Consider the following 18,515-nt stretch of genomic DNA (forward strand, 5'->3'; position numbering starts at 1 on the left):
GAGCAGCCTAGTCCTTCCCGTTTATAAAGGAGGAAGCCAAGGGCAGTTTTTGTACTTCATAGATGAGGGAGCAGCTCAGCAGTGGGTCTAACTCACCTGGGTCCTGCCCACTGTCTGTATACAACATCAGAGCACGCTTATACATGATACGACACATGTGTCAACTGTAAGTGGACCCACACATGTATTTATGCAGACACCAGGGAGACTTTAATCTGTGGCTTGGAGTCAGTGGCGGTTCATGGGGATTCCAGCAGCTACAGACTAGAACTCTGCTCCGTGGGGTTTCTACCACTATCATCCGTAGAAGCAGATTGTCAGGTGGTCCTTCCCAGGCACCTTCGTACGGGTAACCTTTAGGGTCATTGTCCAGTGCAACCTGTTTGTGCAACCCAGAGGTAGATTAACATCTGTCAATAATATGCTTACCAAAATTAGTACAACTTTCTAAGGTTTTCCCAGTTACTGAGTAGATGCTGCTTCTGCCTTTCTGCCCATCTTGTCTGCTGCATCCCTCTACCAAAAGGAGCCCCAGGAAATACTTCTCAAGTAAATGACCTCCAGGCTCATGTACACAGAGAGAGCCCATTGAAAATGCTATGAAAATTTCAAGTAAACATTAGAGATAAAATAAAATCAAGGTACCCACCCCTTAAGGGTCTTTGTCAGGTGACTCTTTGAGTCATGACCTCTCTTAAGTTCTGTGTGGCAACTTGCTCCTTCCATTAATGTGTGTGTGTGTGTGTGTGTGTGTAAGATTCCTCAGTAATGAAAGTGATTTGTGATTAACTATGAGGCTTTTTACTATTGTAAAGAGTTACAGTCTTGGAAACCCCAAGGGCGGTTCTACCCTGTCCTATAAGTTGGCATTGACTCAATGGCACTAAGTTATTTATTGTTACTTACCTAAATGTTGGCTTATGGTTCAAAACTACCCAGCAGTCGTGAAAAGTAAAGGCCTGGAGATCTGCTGAGATAAGATCACAGCCAAGTGCAATTCCATGGGACAGTTCTACTCATTAACACGTGGGGTCACCATGCGTGGGAATGGATGGGCTGGTACTGCGTTTGGTTTTTCATTTTTTGCTGGTGTGTGTGTGTACAATTGAGAGTGCGAGACAGGGATGAGAGAGACAATGTTATGAGGATTTCTTCTATTTATAGTGAAAGAAACATATTCCCATAAATATTGGTGCTCGGGAAGCAGCCTAAGAGTTCAACTGTGCCTAAGATTAGATTGTTACTAAAAATGCTAGAAAGTGTAGGTGTGAGCAGTCACAACTAAGCCCCACTGTTGATAAGGAGAGGGCTGTTGACATAAATAAATGGTATGCGGAGGCCATAAATACATAACTGGAAGAATCGAGAGACAATGGGCAGCTGTCTCCAGAGGCATAATAGCCAACGCTAATGATTGTTCACTGTAAACTGAAGGGCAGGGATTATCAGAAATGAATTCACTTGAATGAATTCAAGGAAGCAAGGGAGGTCCCCACCATGACCAAGCTTTCCTACGGAAGCGGGTGCCAACACAGCTGGGGCTCAGGTCTCCAGCTGCCACAGAGCAAGATGTGATGTAAACACACCAGGCCCTGATGACAACCACAGCTCCTCATCTGTGGCAAGGCCACACGAATCCTGAGCACTTGTTGATCATCAGGATTTGGAAGGAAAGTGCTGACAAGCACGGAGGCTTGCACCTTGTGAAGGCCAAGTTAAGTGGCAACACTTCTATTACTCACAGCACACCCAGGGGTCCCTGGGCAAATGGTTCACAGGCTCAGGTGCTAACCAGAAGGTTGGCTGTGCAAGTTCACACAAATGTACCTTGGAAAAAGACCTGGCAAAATGATTCTGAAAGACTGGCCGTTGGAAGACCTATGGACTATGGAGTTCTAGTCTGACACTCACAGGGTCACCATGTGTTGGGATTTACTGAACCACAACTGGTTTGATTTATATTTTTTATACACATTTAGGAAGGATTTCCTGGTATCCTCGTGGCTGCGGGCTCTCCTTTGAGGGGGAGAATTCAGTCATTGTGAAAATGTACAGTTGCCTTGAGGCTGGAATCCCTCCATTTATACGTTGGGTTTATCAATCCAGGGAGAACTTTTAAGTCATTAGTTAATTTGGCTAAATTCTGGAGTCAAATTATTGCTCACTCCAGCAAGTGAAAACTCTCATTGAGATTGAAATGTTAACATTGACAAAGACCACACCTTGGAGTTGATTCTGAAACAGGGTGACCCTAGAGGACAAAATAGAACTGCCCCTTTGGGTTTCCGAGGTTATAAGTCTTTACAGGAGCACACAGTGTAACCCCCAACCTGACCAAGGCTCTGCTAACATGAATCGCAGCCCATAGTTCAAGATTACCACCTACCAGGCACTGATCTGGGGCACTTTATCATAATAACCTATGAATTTGGTATTATTATTCCCATTGGATTGATGAATAAATGGAGGTATAGAAAACCTTAGAAAATCCCCAAAGGCATCCCATTGATAAAGTCATAGCTGGGCCCTGAGCCTAGGCAGTCTAGCTACAGAGCCTGCTGTGAGCCATCCACCTGAGAATACCACTAGCTTTCTCATACAGACCCTGTGAGAGTTCGGTCAATGCTGACTCATGACCATCCTAGCAATGTCAAGGTAGAACTGCATTTTGTAGGATTTTCAGTGGCTTCAGTCCTACAGATGTATAGCATCAGGTCTTTGTTCTCTGATGCCTGTCAACTTTATGATCCACCCAGGTTTCAATTTCATGTAAACAGCACATCCTTTGGGACAATGAGTAACATACAAATGTTTCATGGGACATACTTATATTAAGAAACAAAACAAAACGATTGGCTGCTTATCTGAAATTCAATTTAGCAGGGTTTTCTGTGTTTCGATTTGCTAAATCTTCCAACACTACCCCAGAGAGAAGGGTCTGTATGAAGAAGCAAGGCAATCAAATGGACGGGTCTGTGTTGTGGGTCCATTGCTCAAAGAACAGTTTTACTGCTAGACTGAGGCTGGTATCCATTTCTTTCCTAGACTGATCCCTGTCTGCCTGGATGTGAGTGCCACCTCATTAACACACAGGCCAGGGTTGGCCTGCTAATCAAAGACACTTCTTCGTCTTCTTTTTTAAAGACACTCATTCTATTGGTGAGCAATTGAGTTAGATATGAAAATAAAAGGACATTTTTCATCATTTTCTGTGGAGATACTTCAGAATCAGTGGGTTTAGTATCAGATGAAGTGCATCTGTATTTTCTACCAAAACCCATTCCGACGTACAGCGACGCAGGAGGACAGAGTAGACCTGCCCCACTGGGTTTCCAAGACTAACTACTTCCAGGCTCCTTCCTCTCCCATGGAGCGGCTCACGGGGTTAGCAGCCCATCATGTAGTCTGCTCCTAAATGCTTTATCCTTTCCTCTTCCTCTTCCTCCTCTTCCTCTTGCTTCTTTCTCCTTCTTCCTATTCCTCCTTCATTCTTTACAGTCCAGCTAATCATGACTGGCATGAATTCCTGACTGAAAGTAGCATCTTACCATTCTCAGCATGTCCCAGAATACACCCCCCAGTGCAGACGGTGGGGGTGAGGGTGGGGATGGAAGAGGCGATAAAGGGACCCAGAGTGTGTGACAAAGTTCTCCATGGTGCTTGAGATTCTGCCCCAGGCTGTCTCAGGCCTGGACTCGGAGGAGAGAAGGAGATTTTGAGAGAGACAGAGAAAGAGAGAGAGAGAGAGAGAGAGAGAGAGAGAGAGAGAACGTACGAGTGAATGGTGAGGGAAGCAGCCCCTGTCAATAAGAGAGAGGACTGATTACACCCAGGTAGGCGGAGCTGGTCATCTTCTCTGACAGCTCCATCACTACACACCAGGGCCAAATGGTACCCAGGCATGCAAATGAACAACCCTTCCCTGGAAGTGGAGAGAAAGCACCACGGGACGGAAAACTGCCCCTGCTCCCAATGCAGAGGGCCTGTGCTCCAAGAGGAGGTTGTGAAATCTATTTAGTGGAAACTGTCAACCAAGAAAGAGCAATAAAATAAAATTAAGATGATAGACCATATCCAAGAATTGTGTGTGTGTTTGTGGTGGGTGTGTGTTCCTTAAGATGGGACCAGGTCCAATGATTTGGAAAGACACTGCTCTAGAGACAAATATTCCCCCCTCTAGGTGTAGTGGTTACACATTGGGTTGCGATCAGCATGGTCAGCAGTTCAAAACCACCAGCAGCTCCTCAGGAGAAAGACAGCTGGGTTTTCTACTCCCATAAACAGTTTCAGTCTGGGAAACCCCCAAAGGGGTCACTGTGAGTCAGCATTGACTCGATGGCAGTGAGTTTGAAGATTTGGGGAGGAAAGAAACATAGGACTCCTGGCAGTGTTGTGGTCACGGATTGGGCTACTCAATCCCTAACAGTTCAAAACCACCAGCTGCTCTTGGGGAGCACAATGGGACTTTCTGCTCCCATGAGGAGTGAGTCTCAGAAAGCGTAGGGCAGCCCTGCTCTGTCCTATCAGGTCACTTTGAGTCAGAATGAACTCAATGAGAGGTGGGTTTTTGGTTTGGAGGGAAGCAGAACGCACAGGCCAGAGCTCATGGGACTCAGAGGAGATAGCATTGTGATGATCTCAAGAATGTTCTGGAAGGGGTAGTTGCTACATCTATAAACAACAGCTGTAGGAGGAATCCTTGACAAGTGCAAGGTTGGATGCACGAGAGAACAATTTACCTATAGTTAGAAGGAGACTAACAACATCCAATGGGGGGCACATTGCTGATTTCTACGTGTTTGGCTAAAGAGCCCTAGCCCTATAATGCCAAGCACAACCTTTTCATAACCTTTAATTAAATGTATATATTGAGATATATATTGATAACTATGAAAGTAAGGAATAAAAACAAAAAAGTTTTCTCTGAAATTAAAAATTCAGGTGTTATAGGGCTAGATGAGGCTTGGCTGCAATTGGCCCATGAGGAGGTCATTGCCTTGTCTCTCATGCCTTGTCTGTTACAGGAGGAAGCTGATGTGGGAGGCAGTGGCGGCGGAGACGGGCGCGTCTGTGTGAAGTTTCTAGTGCAATTTACAACTGGAGGGAAGCTCCGACCCTGCTGCCTGGGCTGCTCAGGAAGACACTAAACCGAATGGTGCGGTTTTGGGTTTGAGATCCATAAATTTCTCTCTGTGCTGGAGAGATATAGAAAAAGTTTCAGAGGCCACTGGGAACTATTTTTTTCTGGTCCATCAATACTGTCCAATAAACCCTCAGCACTAATGGCACTATTCTCCATCTGCATCGATCAGGAAGGGAGCTGAGAAGTAGAAGGGAGGCGCCGAACAGAGATAGAATTTAGCCAGGAATGTGGAGTTGATAAAGATTTTATTGAGGCAGGGAAAGAACTCCCGGGAGGGAAGGGAGAGCAGAGAAAAGGATGGGAGCATCTTGAGCCCCCGGGCAGTTTCCGAGACCCAATGAGTTAGGTCAGGGAAGTCGCGCCTGGTACTGGGGTGGCGTGACATATATAGGGCTTGAGCTTAAAGGCATATGGGCCGGCAAGGGGAAGGGAGGTTCTTTGTGCTGTGGTTGCAAGCTTGGGGTCAGGAGATGACCTGTTAGTAAATCATTTTGTTCTTGCTTCCTGGAACACTGGGGAGAGGAGGCTGTGTTCTGCCCAGGGAGGTAAGCTTTGTGAAATGCTGGAGGCAGGTGCTTTGAAGTTCAGCAGGTCATTTGTCTTCTCGAGAAGCTGGTACCAGGGGCTGCCCGGTACGGACCCAGCCCAAACAGTAGCCACTAGCCCCATGCAGCCGTGGGGGTTTGAAATGTGGCTGCAGTGTTGGGGAAATGGAATTGGAGAGTCGACAAAAATTTAACTAATTTTAAAAATTTAAGTAGCTACATTTGTCTAGTGGCTACTATACATGAGCACTTCACCCTCATTCTGGTTTTCCTTTGACGCCCCGCAATCTGAGTATAAATGATTAGAATGATTAGTATCTGAGCATAATTACCTGCTGAGTTTTGCCCAAATTATTCGGAGAACCTTTGATCTGCGGACAATCTGCTGGTAATTCCTTCAACCATACAAGATAAATTAGCTGGATCGGTGTATGCTTTTTCTCGTTCTTAGGCAGTCCACCTATTCGAGTATTAATGGTTCTGAGGGCCCTTGGTTATTTTAATGCATGTCTTCACTGAACTGGAGGGGAGACTTTGGTGAATACAAAAGGCCCGATGATGTTAAATGCACCTAATTGCAAACTTGGAACCATGATATTAAAATAGACTGTGTTTAGTTAAGCTCGATAACTCATAGCAACGTGAAAGAAAAAAATGTCCAGTACGTTTGCAAAGACACACAAATGCTCTACTTTCCACAGCTGAAGCAAGAGTGCTAGCATGTCAGGCTACAGGAAGAGGGAGTGGGAGACTGTGAGATACCCAAGGATTCTGATCAGCTCAGTCAGGACTGCTGAGTGCGTTTTTTAGGCTTGGGCTTTGAGTGACCTGTTTTGGGGAGTCCACTTAAGTCCCACTGCTCCTCTTTTGTGTCCAGTTCCAGGAGCCAGAGAGGGAGCACCGATGATGAGAGTCGGCGTGCGGGGGCTCATCTCGTTCTTCATGATCTTGGCTGGGCACGGTGGCCTCCTGGGGGTGAGTGGAGCGCAGTCTGCCTTTCCTCTCCACAGCCTCTCCTTTCCCAGGGCACTTTTAGAAGCCATCGTCCTCCAGGCCGCTGAAGCTGCATACTTCACTTTCTGACTCGCAATCAGAAGCCCTAGGGATCTGAAGTCTTGGCTTAACATTGCCAGTAATCTTGTGTCACCCTTCCCTGCGTGACCTGGGACACATCACTTGATCTCTTTGGAATGTGGATAACGGAACTACCAAAAGAAGACTGCAGACTAAACTTTCTTGGAGATCTATCTTCTCTAGTGCAATCTCCCTCCCCTACTTAAATGTATTTTAGAAGCACAAAATGCACACGGATTGGCATTAGCCTTCCTTGGGCTGTATTTTCATTCCTCTTTCCTCTCGGCTACTCTGCAGCAGGCCAAGTGCCAGGCTGTTGACAGAAAGGTCAGTGGTTCAAATCCTCCAGTCACTCTGTGGGGGAGGCTGTGGCAGTCTGCCTAGGTAAAGCATGCTTGGGGATTCTAAGGCACAGGTCTACTCTGTACTCCAGGGCTACCATGAATTGACAAGAGCAGGTTTAGAGTTTGATACAGGCTGATAACTCTTACATTTATACAGTGATATCTGTGATAGCTGGAACTTGATGAGACTTCCTTGTTATTTGGGGGTGGGGTGGGGGGTGGTTTTTGCAAGTTTCTCACCTTTACCACTCTCTCATCACTCTCCATTAGTGAGAAATATTTGCGTTTTCCTTCTCTGGCAGGTTTCTACCTGGTGTAAGTTGCTTTCACAAGTTGTTGTGTTGTGTCTGCATCTCAGACTCCTAACCTCTACATTCATGTGCCCACTGCTACTCAGCATCCCCTTTCAGCTGCACCAAAGGCCCCTCAACTTATGTCCACAACCAAGCCCTAGATTTTTTTTCTCTCGCCACCACTGTTCTTTCTTCCCTAGCTCCACGAGCATCATCGTCATCCTTCCAGGTGCACGGACGAGACACTCGGCAAGCTTGATTCCTCTCCTCTCCTCATATGTCATATCTGAACACCAGCATCGCATTGGCTTTATCTTCAGCACATATCCAGCATCTGACTCGTTCTTACGCCCACCATGAATCCCACCACTCACATGATGTCAGTCCCCAGTCACTCCTGATGTTCTCGTTGTTTCTATGTGTGCCTGCTTTCAACGTAGCTACAAAACTGCACCTTCTCAAAGTATGTCAGTGCCAGCCTTTCCTCAGTTTAAAACTCCCCAGTAGGGAGCCCAAGGGTGGTGGTGGTGTAGTGGTTACTATTTGGGCTGTGACCTGCAAGGTCAGCAGTTTGAGACCCTCTGTACCCTCGGTGGGAGCAAGATGGGGCTTTCTACTCCTATAAAAAGTTACAGTTTGAGAAACCCACAGGGGCAGTTCTATCCTGCCCAATACAGTTGCTATGGGTTACCATGGGCCCGATAGCAGTGAGTGTTGGTGTAAGCAGGTTCGCATCTTCCTCAAACGAATGTCCTCACCATGTACTATAAAAATTGATGCAATCTGATTTCCTGCAAACCCCTTTCTGATGGCACCTCCTGTCCCTTTCCAGCTACCCGGCCGTTTCACTCTGCCTCCAGGTGTCGAGCATCTTCACACTTCAGGGCCTTTCCACTTGCCATTGTCTCTGCCTTGAAAGCTCTTCCTCCAGGATCTGATCTCACCAACTCATTCAGATCTTTGCTCTCCAGGGCCCTTTGCCGGCGACCCCTCCACCAACTCTGGCGTGGATTTCACATCCACCACTTGAGTTCATTGGGAACCAGCCAGGTCGAGTAACGTACACATTCCAGAGCCTCATGGTAACTCTTTCCTTTTCTTCTTTACAGAGAAACGATGACATCCAAACCAAGAGAGAACTCCCTGTGAATCAGAGGAAGCACCCAGGTGAGGCTCCATTAGACAGCACGGCCAGGGTTCTCGGTGCAAATACACACAGGCCTGCTGCTGGTGTGGTTTGATCCCCACATCTGTAAAATGAGAAGGTTCATAATTACTGTTAGCGAGTCACTAATGTGAGAATTAAAGTAACATCTAATACAGGTGCACTATTAAAGGTGAGAATTAAAATATCATCTAATACAGGTGTAGTATTAAAGGTGAGAATTAAAGCATCATCTCATACAGGTGCAGTATCTTGTATGCCGAACAAGTAGCTGCCCTGTGTACTTCCTCTCCTCCCTTACGTTGATCCTAACCATGTAATGAATGGGCACAACCTGCAGTCTAGAAATGATTTGCACTATGAAATTTAATTTGCGGGTCTGTCGGATATTTCAGATACTAGCATCCTTCCTCATGGAATTGATTGCACAGGATTGGTTAGCCGGTCTTGGCTCAGTCCATCAACACCTCCAGACTGCTTGACGAGTTTGCCATGCTTCCATGTGCTAATAATACTGTAGGGCCGGCAAGTCCTCCGGGGGAAAATGAAATTAAAATTTCCACTTGGAAGGCCACAAATATATCTTTCAAGACAATAAAAAGTGACAGTAAAATTACAGCAAGTATTTATGGAGCTGTGATTTTGTGTCAGGCACTATGTGAAGTGCATTGGAGGAATTAAATCCTCACACTGACCCTCCAAGTTAGGCACAGCAATCATCTCTGTTTTGTGGAGTACATAGCTAAGGCTCAGAGGTAGGGGCAAGAGCCAGGATTCAAACCTAGTCTATCTGGCTCCAGAACCAGGCCTACTGACCCCTGACAAGGTGACCAGACTCACCCATCCTTTTTTCCCCCTCCTCTCAGTGGTAGAAATCCTCTTAGCTTTTCACTTCTTGGGGCAACTGCCTAGGCCTGGTATCAATCCATCGGCTTTGTTTCTATATAAAACCACGTTCTGCCTAGCCCTCCAGGGTGCTGAAGACATGTGACATAGATATCTCATAGAAGCTGCCTGTCTTATCTGTTCCAGAGAAGGCCAGGGACCACCCTCACTCCCGCCACCTTGAGAAGTCTAAACGATTTCTAAGTGGGTTCTCTACTCTGAAAGAGACCTCAGATTAAAAAGACGCTCACCGCTTGCCTTATTACTGTATACATTTCTTCACATTCTTGATCTCTCGTTCATATATGATCGTCAGAGGACATTGGACAACACTCCTCTCCGCAGGTTTCATTTCCATTTCATGGGACTGTGGCAAAAGGAATGATGAGAGGGACAAGACACTTAGGACCATCTTCTCTTCCGGCTTAATGCGATGAAGCGTCTTTCCTCAGGGGAAGAAGCCCACTGCGAGATGATCATGGGCCGGTGAAGGCACACCAGGGGCTGAAGTCAAGATGTGTTTTGTTTGGAGTTTGCCTTTACTATGGATTCCCAAACTCAGTTCATGAAGGCACCTTTTTTTACAGAAGAAGGAAGGACTCCGGACAAGAATATGAAGCTGGGGCTTCTATACTGGAGATAACGCAAGAAGACTTAGAACCGGGAGAAGGAGAGGGGCGGGAATAGGATGTGCTCACTTCTCTCTTCGTTATGTTTAATAACAAACAAACAAAAAGCAACAACTATGGTGAAATTCACATAGCATAAACCATATCATTTATGGTTTATGTAACGTAGCCAATTCAGCGGCATTTCTTAGATTTACAATGCTCCCCTAAAAGGATACTCCAGACCCATTAAGCAGGCTCCTACCACTTCTGTTTCCGCCAGCCCCTGAGGATTACCAGTCTGCTTTCTGTCTCTCTGGATTTCCCTGTCCTGCATATTTTATATAAGTAGAAGCATACAAGAGACGGCCTTTTATCCCTGGTTTTTCCACTTACCTTGGTTTTGGTGTCCATCCATGTTCTAGTGTCTATTGGGACTTCATTATTTCTTCTGTCTTTGGGTGTACACCTCAACATTTGTTCATCCATTTATTAGTTCATGGATGTTTGGGCTCGTCTTACCTGCTGACTCCTGTGGATAACACTGCAATGGGAACAGGAATGTGCAGCTCTTTGTGTGCATTCTACATTTCGATTCTTTAGAGTACAGACCTGGAAGCAGAGCTGCTGGGTCATATGAAACAGTCGATGCTCAGTTTCACTGGGGAACTGCCGAACTGCTTACGCAGGGCTGCACTCATTTACCATCCTATTGACAATGGATGAAGGTTCCCATTTCTCCATCTCCTCACCAACACGTCTTCTTTTTTAAATGAGTAGAGCCATCCTTTAGGATTTTGATTTTGATTTCCCTAATCTTACTCATAGCGACCCTGTAGGACAGTGTAGAACTGCCCCTGTGGGTTTCTCGGAGGAATCCTTAGAGTCCTTGGATGGTGCAAAGAGGTCAACATACTTGGAAGTTAACCAGAAGATGAGTGGTTTGGATGTGTCCAGAAGTGCCTCAGAAGAAAGTCCTGGAGATCTACTAAAAGGTCAGTCCTTGAAAACTCCCTGGAGCACAAGCATCCTTGGACACACCTGGGGTCCCATGAGTACAGAGCCTGTTAGACAGCACCTTGTGGTGGTGGCCGCAGGATGAAGAGTGTTGAGAATTGTTCATCTGCTCGTTGACCACTTGGGTCTCTTCGCTGGAGCTTCCTTTAGACGTGGCACAGGAAGTGTGACTCTGTGTGTTCGGTCAAAACTCAAAAACCCACCTCACCGACATGAAGTCAATTCTCACTCCTAGCAGCATCACAGGACAGGGTGAACTCTCCCAGGGGTTTTTGAGGTGGCGTATCTTTACCAGAGCAGAAAGCCTCACATTTCTCTTGAGGAGTGCTGAACCTGTTCAAACAACTGACCTTGCAATTAGCTGCCCAACAAGTAAGCCACCACACCACACAGATGCCTCCTTAGCAGAGTGCAAAATCTGATAAGGATCAAGAGCTTTGGGAGCTTTGGGACTGGCAAGAGTGAGCAGACAGGTATCTATGAAGCACAGGTAAGAACTCTCTCATGTTCTTGTGCTGGATATTTGTTTACATCAAGGTCTCCATGAGTAGAATTAAGTATAGTCCATGGCCTCCAAATATCATGGTTGCTTCAGAATCATTTCCTCGGCAATGTCTCCCTCCCAGACTGAGGCAAGGGGGTTGACTCGCTTTCTCTCTTCAGGTCCAGTCCATGAATATGAACTGCTTCTTCAGATGTCCTATAGAGATCCCAACGAGAAAAAGACCTTGAAGAATTTCCTCCAGCTCTTGGGGCCATCATCGTTATTATCACATGGGCCACTGAAGATGATCAGAGCAAAGGCTACTACATGTAAGTCTTGGGACTGAGAGCGTCAACAGGAAAGAAAAGTGCAGCAATTAGGATTGGTTAGGCTGTGTTAGGGAGGCAAAGGTTCCCCAAATCTTTGTGGTTTAACAGAATAAAAGTTTTATTTTTTCATGCTACATGCCTACATCCACTTTGTAGAGGGTTTATCTTAGAGATAGTCATTGGGAAACCTAGAGTGATGAATGGGTCTTTATCTTGACTGAGCTCTCTAGAGCACAGCAAGGTCTGTTGCAGACTAGAAAATGTTCTAACTTGAAGACAACACACATAAATTCTTTAAAAAAATAATTTTATTGAGTGGGGGCTTGTATAACTCTTATCACAATCCATCCACCATCCATCCATCCATCCATCCATTGTGTCAAGCACATTTGTATATTTGTTGCCAATGTCATTCTCAAAATATTTGCTTTCTACTTGAGCCCTTGGTATCAGCTCCTCATTTTCCCCCTCCCTCTTTGCCCCCCTCCCTCATGAAATCTTGATAATTTAAAAATTATTATTATTTTGTCATATCTTAAACTGACATCTCCCTTCACTCACTTTTCTGTTGTACATCCCCCTGGGAGGAGGGTTATATGTAGATCCTTGTAATCGGTTCCCCTTTTCTACCCCACCCTCCCTCCACCATCCCGGTGTTGTCACTTCACTACTGGTCCTGAGGGATCATCTGTCCTGGATTCCCTGTGTTTCCAGTTCCTATCTGTACCAGTGCACATGTTCTGGTCTAGATGGATTTGTAAGGTAGAATTGGGATCATGATAGTGGAAGGTGGGGGAAGCATTAAAGAACGAGAGGAAAGTTGCATGTTTCATTGGTGCTACACTGCACTGGCTTGTCTCCTCCCCTTGAACCTTCTGTAAGGGGATGTCCAGTTGCCTACAGATGGGCTTTGGGTCCCCACTCTGCAATCCCCTTCATTCACAATGATATGATTTTTTTGTTCTTTGATCCCTGATACCTGATCCCATTGACACCTCATGTTCATACAGGCTGGTGTGCTTCTTTCATGTGGGCTTTGTTGCTTCTCAGCTAGATGGCCGCTTGTTTACCTTCAAGCCTTTAAGACCCAAGATGCTATATCTTTTGATAGCCAGGCACCATCGGCTTTCTTCACCACATTTGCTTATGCACCCGCTTTGTCTTCAGTGATTGTGTTGGGAAGGTGAGCATATGGAATGCCAGTTTAACAGAACAAAGAACAGACATCAATTCTATGCACAGTCTATTAGCCAGAAATAATTCCATTACCCTGTACAATTTCAAGGGGCCAGAATGTGCAATCTGACATTTGCCTGGAAAAGAGCAAGAACTATTTGGTAAGCAGCAAGGGTGACCACACTAGGAGGGTTCAGAGCAGTTGGACAATTTGCATAAGACAGCAAGTTGCACAAGTGGGGACACAGATTAGCAGAATCAGTGAAAACACCAAACCAGCAGTCAAGAAGTAAAATGACGTCATACCAAGTCATGGAATTTTCAATCACTTCGTAGGCACACAGAAGCTGACTATAAAAAAGGGAGCCCCAAGAAAAATTGATCCCTTTCAATTATGATGTTGGCATAGAATATTGTACGTACCATACACTTTCAGAAGAAGGAGAAAATCTGTCTGAGAAATACAAAGAGAACATTCCTCAGAAGTGAGATGGCACTATCTTGTCTCCTGTACTTTGGATATGTTGTCAGAGATGAAATCCTGGAGAAGGACATCATTCTTGGTAAAGTGGAGGTTCCGTGACAAAGAGGAAGAGCCTTAATGAGATAGAATGATGTAGTGACTTAAGCAACAATGGGCCTAAGCATAGCAATGACTGTATGAGGCTGGCTCAGGAAAGGGTAGTGTCCCATTCTGTTGTATGTAGGTTCCTATGAGTTGGAACCAGCTTGATGTCACCTCACAACCACACCATACCAAAGGGGGAAAAAACAACCAAACTCATTTCTATGAAGTTAACTCTGACTCATAGTGACCCCATGGGACAGGGTAGAACTGCCCCTGTGGGGGTGTGAGACTGGGACCAGAAAGCTCCGTCTTTTTCCTGCAGAACAGCTGGTGGATTTGAACTGCTAGCCTTGAGGTTAGCAGCCCAACACGTAACCACTACACCATCAATCAAGTAGAAGGGTGCAGAAAATGAAAAATAAGCATCTGTTCATGATAAGATACCTATGATGTCCATGGAGATGTATGTGTACTGTTGTACATTGTGCAGAGATAAATACAATGAAGAAATATAAAGAGAGTTCAGAGTGGTAGGAGGATTGACTATTTTAAATAGAGCGTGTCTGCTTGAGTGACTTAAAGCAGAGACCCAGAAGAAGTAAAGGAATAAGTTATGTCATTGTCTAGGGGCATGGCATTTCAAGCAAAGGGATCGGTAAACATAAAGGTCATGAGGCAGCAGGATACTGGCCACATTTGAGGAACAAGAAGGCCAATGTGACTGGGGATGTTTGAAAGAGGGAAAGAGAGGTATGAAATATACCCAGAAGGTAGGAATCACATGTATGGAACTACAAGGACTTAGCTTTTCATTCTGTGTGGGATTTGAAGTTCACCAAGAGCTTTAAGCCGGGAAAGAACATGATCTGAATTCTGTTTGTAAAAGGTCACTCTGGCTGCTGTGTGTAGAATTGGCAATGGGAGAGGGGAGACAATAAGGGTGGGAGAATGGGGAAAACCAATAGGAGGCTCCTGCGGGGATCTAGGGATGATGGTAACTGGAGCAGGAGTGAAATGAGGATTGGTCAGTGCAAGACACAGTTGAAGTCTCAGAGCCAATCCGATTTGCTGGGACCTCCTGACAGGCATACCAGGCAGCTTACCCCTGGGAGAAGGAGTGAACTTCTATTTGTTTTCTTCTCCTTGCTTTCTTTTTCTTTATTGTTCTAACTTGTTTTGGATTGAGTATCCGATAAGCTTTCATTTCATCTCCATTATTGCCTTATTCCTTACATGTATTCTTTTGCTATTGTTATTATTTTTGTTTTTAGTGATTACCCTAAGGGAGGTAGTTAGTTTATTGTGCCAACCTGGCCAATAAACACATGTGGGGTTAATTGAAGGGCAGAGGGATAAATGACTCAGTGAGCCTCGCCTTTTGAGTTCTTGGGTCGCTTGCTTTGTGATGGTCGGACCAGGGTGCAGCTGCCTTAGCCAGTTCCCTGCTTAAGCTGGCAAGGCTAACTTCCTATAAGACATCCCCAAAGAGAAGCAGCATGGATCTACCCCGATGCAGCCCTGGGTGCTGGAGCACCCGTGTGGAGACCCCTGTCAACGCTGAAATCCTTACACGTTCACGGACTCGGCTTTCCTCCTGCAGTCGGCATCATTGCATGTGTTTTATGAGATGGAAGAGGACTTTGCGGATTGGTGTCGGACATATGGGTTAATGTTGGACATGTGGGCTTGGGCAGCACTGGGTTGGGATGCTTTCTTGATGTGCACTTACCCTTTATAAAAAAAACTCTCTGAGCCCTACAGGACCAGTGGTGTGAGTGGCGAAACAGGGAGGGTAGAGGGAGAATGGGTAGGAAAGAGAGAACTGATTACAAGGAACTGTATGTCACCTCCTCCCCTGGGGGACGGACAACCGAAAAGTGGGTGAAGGGAGACATCGGACAGGGCAAGATATGATAAAATAACAATTTATAAATTATCAAGGGCTCATGAGGGAGGGGTGGTGGGGAGGGAGGGGTAAAATGAGGACCTAATGTCGGGGGCTTAAGTGGAGAGGAAATATTTTGAGAATGATGAGGGCAATGAATGTACAAATGCGCTTTACACAATTGATGTATGTATGGATTGTGATAAGAGTTGTATGAGCCCCTAATAAAATGATTTTTAAAAAGTATAATGATATTAAATAAAGTGGTACAGTGATCTCCATAAAAAAAACAAAAAAAACCCTCTCTCTCATACATGAGTTTCTGTGGATTTGTTTCTCTAAAGTACCAAGACTAACACGCTAGGCTTTAGGACATCCCTAGACACTGTCTTTGAATTGATATAACAATTATAATCAACGGAGAAGTAGCTGTTATTATTTAAATTTTATACACGAAGAAACTGAGATTCAGAGGTATTCGAAAATTCAACCAAAGTTGCCCAATTGGTAATATGACAGAAAAGAGATGAAAACACTCCTCATGTTTTCATTTCTAAAATCCTTCCCGTTCACTGCAGGACTCTGTGCATGTTTTCACTCCTCTTTTGTCTATTAGAAAGAGGAAGGGCTTTTGGTGGGGATTTTAGGTCATGTAGATGAGAGTACCTTGTCCAGGATGGGTTGCTGGAGCGTGCCAACATACCGATCCCAAAGCCGTCTTCAGTCCTCTCTAGTCTGTCTGTCTTTAAGGACTTCCTTGGAATGGTGGTCGGTGTGTGGTGGTAGAGAAAGGCATTTCTTGAGACACTTGCCAGACACGCTCTAAAAATCCTCAATTAGCTCTTTGATTTCTTCTCTCCCACCGCAAGGACGATCCTCTGGCCATGTGTCCTTTCGGATGCAAACTTTCCGTGTGCTTGGTTTCTGATGGAGTCCCTAGATTGAAAAAAAAAAAAAAAAGATGCCTGCACAGTTGCATCTGAAAGATTGGCAGTTTGACGTCACCCAGACTAACTTTAAATGTGCTTATATATAAATAGACAATTTCTGGGTGTGGTCATCCAGTTTACATACAACCCACAGTTAAAAACCAACCCTTGTAAAACTTACTGTATTAAGATTTTGAGGTATGTAATAACAATAGATGCTACTTTGTGACAGGCATAAAATTAGTATTATAATTACTACAACAACTGTTAACAATATTTTAGTGTAGCCAGTAGTGTTCCTTTAATTTTTTATGAATAGAAAGGTATTCATATTCAGATAAATAGTTAACTAACATGTTATGTACGAACTGTACCAAATTGTCGTAGGGTATGTATACATTCAAATTAAAGGCAGATTTAGTTTTATCTAAAATCTTTTATGTTAAGTAACTAAATAGAATATTAATATAATTCAATCCCTACTAGGATATTAATTTTGTTTTAAGCACCTTTGAAAAAAGCTTACAGAAATCAAGGACAATCATTCTTTCATGTTAATGAGATGAATATGCTAAATAAGTAAATATGGATATGAGTGATCACGAAAATGAGATTATTGAGGGGTGGGGAGGGGGAAAGGCCTGGCTGTCCATTTCTGACAGAGCAGCCACTGAGAGTCCTACAGAGCACTGTTCTCCTCTGGCATGCTTGGGTCATCCTGACTTGGAGGCAACCCGACAACCACAACTAGTTTTGTTTGGGTTTTACGTTTCTTGTCACAAGCTCAGCATTGGACATTGGGTCGGACATTTCCTTATCATGAGCAGATTACCAGTTATTGTTATGCCTCTGATTTTTTCCTAAGAAATACTAGGTTCAGATTCTGAGCCCGAGTCCGGGATCAGAATTCAAAACCGTTAACCAGCCCACATGGTACCAAACTGTTGCCCCTGCAGACTGTAGCAGCGTGAACGGAGGCCTGCAGTGTGCTTGTGAGGATGGCTACGCCTGGTTTCCACCCACGTGCCTTGATCCCCAGCAATGCTACCTTCACACGGAAAGATCCTTCCGGAGCTGCAACTGTCAGGGCAACAACCTCAGCCAGAGTGTCAACTTCTGTGAGCGAACAAGTAAGCACATTGATCACTCGGAGGGAGGAGAGTTTCAGCTCGGGTTCCCTCCCAAACCAACATGCAACAGACAAGGGAGTCTGGTTCGTTTTTTTTTTTTTTTTTCTGAGAAGAGTTAGTGCGACAGGTAGATTAAAGGACAAAATACACCTTTTGTCAGAACATCATAAATACAGCAGAGTAAGATGTGTGTCTGAGATCAATCTCTTTGAGATCTGAAAACAGCAGAGTAAGCAAGGGAACAACCAAGCAGAGACGTGGCCAGAGAAGATGCCTGGCAGGCCACTTGAGCTCTCTAAAAATGCAAGAAACAGAAGCTGAAAAGAGACCAGAGGTGGGGAGAGAGAGACTTCTAGAGTTGTGCCTTCATTTAAGGCTTCTAGCCCCCTATACTGTGAGAAAATAAGCGTTCAGTTGTGGTTATGTCTGAGCAGCACTCACTAACTTAGACGAATATCTGGTCAGCCTTCAAGGATCAGGCATGGATCGTACACATAAGCGGTTTCCAGCACAGTGGGGACATGGAGACTGTGCACATAAAGATGTGTAAATGTGAGAGAGGTGTAGATCAAGTATCCTAGCAATTTAGAGGAGAGAAACTTTTGCCCTTGGGCAGCAGGGTAGGTCTACTGAGGAAGTAGCATTTTCTAGGCTTTGCATGTAGGATAAACAGTATGTATACCCAAAGAGATGGGACAAGTCCCATACCAATATAGAAGACCACCAGTAGTGGGTAAGGTAGGGGCATGTCAGGGTTTAGTAAGTAGTGGTATTTTTTTCTTTATAAAATATTTTAAACCTTAATACTAAACCTATAAATGTAGGCTCCCCTTCCTCATATAAATATATTTGCATATGTACATGTCTTTATCTAGACCTCTATAAATGCCTTTTTCCTCCCAGCTCTTTCCTCTATTTCCCTTGATTCTCCTCCTGTCCC

At 44.9% G+C, this 18,515-nt stretch overlaps 1 protein-coding gene across 1 annotated transcript in view; it reads left to right on the top strand.

Moving 5' to 3' along the window:
• The first annotated feature begins 5,066 nt into the window (after window positions 1-5,066).
• ADGRF1 (adhesion G protein-coupled receptor F1) overlaps window positions 5,067-18,515 on the top strand; it is a 39,805-nt gene continuing 26,356 nt past the window's right edge. The window contains exons 1-5 of the mRNA XM_045294895.1: window positions 5,067-5,155; window positions 6,566-6,663; window positions 8,509-8,566; window positions 11,738-11,887; window positions 17,402-17,575. Coding sequence (XP_045150830.1) covers window positions 6,592-6,663; window positions 8,509-8,566; window positions 11,738-11,887; window positions 17,402-17,575 — 454 coding nt within the window. The 5' untranslated portion in view covers window positions 5,067-5,155; window positions 6,566-6,591. The remainder of the gene's footprint in view (window positions 5,156-6,565; window positions 6,664-8,508; window positions 8,567-11,737; window positions 11,888-17,401; window positions 17,576-18,515) is intronic.

The sequence above is a fragment of the Echinops telfairi genome, unplaced genomic scaffold, assembly GCF_000313985.2.
Source record: "Echinops telfairi isolate 266 unplaced genomic scaffold, ASM31398v2 ScPeMD7_3533;HRSCAF=4204_1, whole genome shotgun sequence".
Lineage (NCBI taxonomy): Eukaryota > Metazoa > Chordata > Mammalia > Afrosoricida > Tenrecidae > Echinops > Echinops telfairi.